The sequence below is a fragment of the Sorex fumeus genome, unplaced genomic scaffold (assembly GCF_029834395.1).
Source record: "Sorex fumeus unplaced genomic scaffold, SorFum_2.1 ptg000039l, whole genome shotgun sequence".
Classification (NCBI taxonomy): domain Eukaryota; kingdom Metazoa; phylum Chordata; class Mammalia; order Eulipotyphla; family Soricidae; genus Sorex; species Sorex fumeus.
The window spans coordinates 24,554,903-24,562,168 of record NW_026606096.1 but is presented as its reverse complement, the minus strand read 5'-3'; the positions used below and the strand labels follow the sequence as shown (position 1 = coordinate 24,562,168).

Genomic DNA, 7,266 nt, shown 5'->3' with positions numbered 1-7,266 from the left:
TAGTTCTTGTACCACACCTGGAAAGAACTAAACTATTCTTAGGGGTTATTTCTAGCTCTTTGCTCAGGGATCAGACATGGCAAAACTTGGGGGAATATATATATATATATATATATATATATATAGAGAGAGAGAGAGAGAGAGAGAGAGAGAGAGAGAGAGAGCACTGTAGTACTGTCCTCTGGTTGTTGTTCATCGATTTGCTCGAGCGGGCACCAGTAATGTCTCACAACAAATTGTGAGACTTGTTGTTACTATTTTTGGCATATTGAATACGACACGGATAGTTTGCCAGGCTTTGCTGTGTGGGCAATATACTCTCAGTAGCTTATTGGGCTTTCTGAGATGGGTGGAGGAATTGAATCCAGGTCAGCCATGTCAGCTGCATGCAAGGCAAACACCTTACCCGTTATGCTATCACTCCAGACATAATATAATATAATATAATATAATATAATATAATATTATATATATAGGATGCCATTGATTGAACCCTGGTCGCCCATGTGCAAGTGCCTTGCCCTCTGTGCTATTGTTCCACCCCACAGCACACAGGTTTTTTGATAAAAATAAGACCAACTTTATTTGTTCAAATGCCATTTTAAATTTTGCTTTACTTTTTACTTTATTCCCTTTCCCTTCTTTCATCAGTGACTTTCCTCTCACAAGGGTGATTTAGAGAGAGAGAGAGTATTCTCTTTCTAGCTTTCCCTTTCTTCATTCAGCTTCTTGATCTCAATAAAATTTGTCAAATTTTCAGTCAATAAACTGTAAAATGCAAAGTCCATGGATAGGATTTATTTCCAAACTACTTTAGAACATTTACTACTTTCAGCCAAGTTTAGGGTGACAAATATCACTTAATCACTTAACTTCCCGTTAGTTGTCGATTTGCCTGAGCAGGCGCCAGTAACGGCTCCATTTGTCCCTGTCACGTGCTAGTGTAGCCCAATGGCATCTGTTCGCTCCGGGAACATGAAGGGCCTCAAACCGATCGTTCATGATCTTGACGAAGAAGTCTGACCATCTGGTAGGTGGGTGGCCACGCGGTCTTTTGACATCCCGTGGAATCCAGTCGGTTACAGCTCTAGTCCAGCGGTTGTCTTTAAATCTCATTACGTGACCAGCCCATCTGATTTTCGACACCTTGGCAAATGAGACAGCGTCCCTGATTCTTGATCGTCGACTCATGTCAGAACTCCGGATTCTTTCTCTCGTTTGAGAGAATGCCTTAAAAAAAAGACAGGCGCCAGGAAGAAGGCAGAGAACTGCCGGGAACGCAAAAAGCAGCTGCGAGCATCGAGAGGCACCATAGATTTAGCTAAACACCCTTGCAATGCTTCAATGGAATGTGACAAGTGTCAGAGGCGGCAGAAGAACAGAGCATTCTGCTATTTTTGTAATTCTGTCCAGAAGTTACCAATTTTCGCACAGTGTGGGAAGACAAAGTGCATTATGAAGTCTTCAGACTGTGTCATAAAGCACACAGGTGTCTACAGCACTGGCCTTGCCATGGTGGGCGCCATCTGTGACTTCTGCGAAGCCTGGGTGTGCCACGGACGCAAGTGCCTGAGCACCCACGCGTGCGCGTGCCCGCTTACGGACCCCGAGTGCGTGGAGTGCGAGCGCCACGTCTGGGACCACGGAGGCAGAATATTCAGTTGTTCTTTCTGCCATAACTTTCTCTGTGAAGATGATCAGTTTGAACATCAAGCCAGCTGCCAGGTTTTAGAGGCGGAAACATTTAAATGTGTGTCCTGCAACCGGCTGGGCCAGCACTCCTGTCTCCGGTGTAAGGCATGTTTCTGTGACGATCATACCAGGGTGACAAATATACATAATAAAAATCTTATAAAGTCCTCTATGCTGTTTTTTTTAGAAAATAATTGATATATTAATTTAGAGGTCCTGAAGAACCCCCCCCCCATTATATTACTGTACTTTTTGCAATTTACTTGACAACAATCATTGTGGCATTTAGAGCCTTTGATATAGAAGCTAGGGTCTTGTGCCTGCATTACTAAATATCAAGTTTAAATTGTTCTTAACTCCTTTGGTGGAGTATTTCGGGCCACACCTGTATGCTCAGAGTGTGCTACTGGGAGAAGCCAGGGACCAGGCATAGTGAGGGATGAAACCCAGGCCTCCCATTCTCACTCTCTGTCTGGCCTTGCAATATCTATATTTAATCCATTAACAGTTTGGTGGCATCAGTTCCTATTTGTGATGTTTCTCTATACATATATTTAAAAGTTTTCTGCATAAAGTAACTAAAGGTAAGTTGGAGAATTGTATGTAAAATCCTTTAAAAAATTTGTGAATCTGAATTCATCAATGTCCCTCAGTAAGAGAGTAATCCAGTTCATTTTGCTATTTGTCTTTTGATGTCAATTCTATAAAAAATGTAATGGATTTTCTCTTTTCTTGGTTTAACTTATATGTTTAGAATAAATAGAGGAATAAAAAACTTCAATATGGGAAGTGAAAAATCTGTCCTTAATTAAGAATGATAAACGGACAGAGATGCAGTTATAATTCTTTTCAAGAAAACATAGCTTTTCCAGAAACTATTTTGTCTTATATTTTGGACTGAGGACAGAAAGAATTGATTTTAAGATTTACATTGTACTATTATCATTAGTTTCATATTTTATTTATTAATTCCTTTTTTTCCTTCTACCCAGTTTCCCACTTCCATGTCACCATAAGAAATCTTTCTCATTTTTGATGCAAAGAACTAATGTTTTTTATGCTCTTCAAACCTAATACATACATACAATTTGAACATGTTTTTTTAAGACATGTGTACTTGTTCTATGTGTATTCATATTTAATTCATATAAACCATGACATCTTATCATCTCATTCCTACTTTGGACAAACTGGCAGGCTACCGAATGTAACCTGCCCACATGGCAGAGTCTGGCAAACTCCCCGTGGTATACCCAATATGCCAAATACCAGTAACAATGATGGGTCTCATTCTCCTAACCCTGAAAGAGCCTTGAATATGGCACTTCTTAAAAAAAAAAATCTCAGGGCTAGGACGAAGGAGACATTACTGAGGCCTGCTCGAGGCAATCGACGGACAACAGGATGGTCGTGATCGTGATCGTGATAAACCATGATGCCATAGCCTTTCTGTGTGTGATTGCATGTGTAGGTTTTATCTCTCTCTCTCTCTCTCTCTCTCTCTCTCTCTCTCTCTCTCTCTTATGTAGAAGTACTGCTTTTTATTCAGCCACTGATTAGGCTGATTGAATTGGGAATGTAGGATAACACTCTTTTGTCCTTCCTCAGGTAGCTTAGGTTTGTCAGGTCACAGCCATCTAAGGACACTGAACTTGTAACTGAACTTGTATTGTAAGCAATGTCCTTTCTGTGTGGACACAGGAAGACAGTTAATATTATGCTTTGTAACTTGGGAGTTGATTGACTCCGAAACATATTTACTCCTGGGCACCTGATTTCTTGACTCAGTTGCCCTTAGTTCCTAGCACCCCAAAAGCAGGGTCCCGACGAGGGACTGAATGGACCCAGGGCAAGCAGTGAGCTACCCTGGCATTGAAATGGGCCAGGCCAAAGAGCCACAATATTCAACTATAAGTTGAGGGCATGATCATGGACAAATGCTGTAATGATCCAAAAGTAAGTAACGACGAGAGGAGGACCCTGCTGGAGCTAGGAAGATTAACCTGGCCTGAGGACTGCAGAATGTATAGTGAGATGTTCTCAGGAAGAACCAAACTAAGTTTATATCTCTTATTGTGCTCATACAGAATGACATTGAAATATTAGAAGTAGATTTATTACAACTATTTAAGTAGATTACTAACTGAGGGAAGAACACACCCTTGTTGGGATCCCACCCTTGAGCGGATCTCCTAGTAATCTGGAGTAATCTCTGTAGATGAGATTTTATCCTTGAGTTAATCTCCTGGAGGAGTGGTCTTACCTCTATTTGTTGATTCGTCAATATTCAACCCACCTTTATGTCACCACCTTATGTGACTGCTATATAAACTAAGACTGTAAGCTCGGGTGGAGGAGAGTCAGAGCAAGAGGGGCTTAAATTTGAGAGAAAGAACAGCCATCCTGATCCAGGCACACACAGGGCTCAAGAGCACCGAACGCAGTCGGTAAGAAAGAGCCATCCAGTGAGCCTGTGAACACACAACCTTCGGTGTGATAAGATTTTACAAGCCACTGATTAGGCTGATTGAATTGGAAATGAACTCCACCTTACTGTTTATTTTTTTATTCTTTATAATTTTATTTATTGAATCACTGTGACAGCAGTTACAAAGCTTTCAGGTTTAAGTCTCGGCCATACAATGAAACACCCGTACTTTCACCAGTGCCCATTCTCCATCCCCAACAACCTCAGTATACCCCCATCCCACACACTCCCTCTACCTGTGGGGCAGATGATTTCCACATTACTCTCTCTCTACTTTGATGACATTCAATATTTTGACACCAGACCCACCATTATTATTTGGGATTTTACCCCAAATAATAATTTTACCCTAAAAGGCAACAGTAGACATTTGTTTTCTATTGCTGATTATGAATAACATATGATGCTGCATGGCTGCAGTAGTACCTGCACAATTTTGAAATTATGAAATTTTAACAATTATATCTGGAGGGATTTCTTTTGCTTTTTTAAAAATTTATTTATTTATTTATTTTATTTTATTTTTATTAGTGAAACACCATGAGGTACAGTTGTAGACTTAGAAATTTTTGTGCTTGGGTTTCAATTATACAATGATCAAATACCCATCTCTCCACCAGTGCCCATTTTCCACCACCACGGATCCCAGTATCCCTCCCACCCCCCATCTCCCGCCCCACCCTGCCTCTGTTGCAGGGCGTTCCCTTTTGTTCTCTCTCTCCTTTTGGGTGTTGTGGTTTGCAAAAGAGGCATTGAGTGGCAATCATGGAGGGATTTCTTGCAAAAACCTGCCGGGTTCTGAGATGTGTTCCTGAGTCTCTGGGATTATGGCTGTTAAGCAGCTTGATCAGAAACCAGAGAGGCTGTTCATGGGCAGTGACTCAGGGTCTCGTTGGGACAGGGAGGAAAGGGCTGGCTCCACCCCCATTCCATGAGGTCCCATGTGTCTCGACACTGTGGGCCCAAACCTGACTGTCCAGTGGCCTCTGGAGGATGACGGCCACTGGGCCACCAGGGGGAACAGGCCAAGGCACGAAACCTATTCCCACCTGGGGTGGCCTGGCATAGGTAACCTATTTCAGGGACTGAACGCATTTCTTCCAAAAGCCATTGGGTTCTGAGATTTGTTTCTGAGTCTCTGGGATCATGGCCGTTAAGCAGTTCGATCAGGAACCAGAGAGGCCATGCCTCCAATTATACAACTGAGCCGGAGGTGGCTTGTGTGTGTGTCTCTCTACATACCTAACTTTTGGCCCTTTACTCTCTTGGTAAACTTTGCCCCAAGGTTTTGGGGTCTGGCCAAAGACACAGCAGCAATTTTGGGGTGTCTGAAATTCTGAAGGTGTCATCAGGCTTCTGATACACTCGCCTCACAGGTACAGACTGACCTGTTGGTGGCACCATACCCCCTCTTTTTTTTTTTAAATCTCACACATTAAGATTCTCTCATGTTGTCTCACTAATAAAAATAAAATTAAAAATTAAAAAAATAAAAGAAGATGGCAAAAAAAAAAAGATTCCCTTGGGGCACGTGTAATCCACAGTGTCTCTCTGCTGCTTTTTCTTGCTTGTGAGAATTCACATTCTTGGCCTTGGTGTACCGATAGGTGGATATGGAGATGTTGAACACAGCACGCTGCATCTCTGGGAGAATGTCTCTGGAGTACTGTCCGCTGGCTGGGATTTCAGGGACAATGTTATAGACATATTCCCACTGGGTCTGTGCACTGTCAGATTGCAGTGCCCTGGGTTTTGTAGCATGGCACTTACTTATATTTAGAATTAAAAACATCCTTAAAATTTACAGTAAGCATTCTCTTGTGTCCTGAAATAAAAGGAGAACCTGAAGAAATTTGGGGTGAGAAGTCTATGACTTGAGATTATTTATAAGATTGATAGAGTTCTGAACAGTCACATGATTTATCAAATAGTCACAGAGGCTGAAGGGAGATTGTTTGCCTGGGGAATAATGAGAACAATTCCTCTTTAGATTAAATAAATTCTTAAATTTACTTTGTGGAAAAATACTAAAGATTTAACTTTATTTTCAATTTGATGTATTTGAAGTAGGGCTAGAGCTCTAGCACAGCGAGTAGGGTGCTTGCCTTGCAAGCAGCTGACCCAGCTGAGCTGGGTTTGATTCCTTCACCCCTCTTGGAGAGCCTGGCAAACTAACAAGTGTATCTCACCTGCATGGCAAAGCCTGGAAAGCTACCTGTGACATATTCGATATGCCAAACACAGTAACAACAAGTCTCACAATGGAGACGTTACTGAGACCGCTTGAGCAAACCGATGAACAATGGGTGGACAGTGACAGTGACAGTGACAGTATTTGAAGTACCCTCTTTCACAGAAAATAGGGATTTATGTTCCTCTAAAGTTAGTTACTGTGGATCGCTCAGGATGGGAGATTTTGCTGAAAGTAGATAAAGGACCAAACATGATGGCCTCTCAGTATCTGTATTGCAAACCATAATGCCCCAAAGCACAGAGAGAGTAAAAAGGAAATTGTCTGCCATAGAGTCAGGGACGGGGTTGGGAGATGGGGGGTGGCGGGAGGGATACTGGGGACATTGGTGGTAGAAAATGTACACTGGTGGAGGGATGAATGTTCGATCATTTTATAACTAAAACTCAATCATGAAAGCTTTGTAACTGAATCTCATGGTGATTCAATGAAAACAAAAATTAAAAAAAAATAAAAGCTCTTACATTGAAAAAGAAATGTCAGTCACCTTATAGAACATTCAAGAGGAAAACAAAGGTATGTTCAGTTTCAGTAAAAAATATAATTTTTCAAAAATCTGTAAAGCACTAATGATATATATTATTTCTTTCTGTTCTTGGGGGATTGGAAGATAACTTCAGTCAGTGTTCAGGGTTTGTACCTACTTCTGTGCACAGGGATCACTCCTGGAAGTGCTCAAAGGACAATATGCAATTTTGGTGACATGGCAGGTTGGCGACATGCCAGGCCTTATACTCCTGTACTATCTCTCCAGTCCTATATACCAATGTATTTTTTTATTAAAAATTCTCATATGGAGATTATTAGGTCTAATTTACACATTAATTATAAACGA

General features: G+C 41.4%; 1 protein-coding gene across 1 annotated transcript; it reads left to right on the top strand.

Annotated features, from left to right (window-relative positions):
• The first annotated feature begins 1,238 nt into the window (after positions 1-1,238).
• On the top strand, positions 1,239-1,890 carry LOC130028276 (zinc finger protein 330-like). Its single transcript, XM_056119024.1, has one exon. It carries the CDS (start codon positions 1,345-1,347, stop codon positions 1,888-1,890), a length of 546 nt encoding a protein of 181 aa, XP_055974999.1. The 5' UTR covers positions 1,239-1,344.
• The last annotated feature ends 5,376 nt before the right edge of the window (positions 1,891-7,266 follow it).

Coding starts and splice junctions, on each gene's coding strand:
- LOC130028276 (XM_056119024.1), top strand. CDS start 1,345: ATGGAATGTGACAAGTGTCAGAGGCGGCAGAAGAACAGAGCATTCTGC.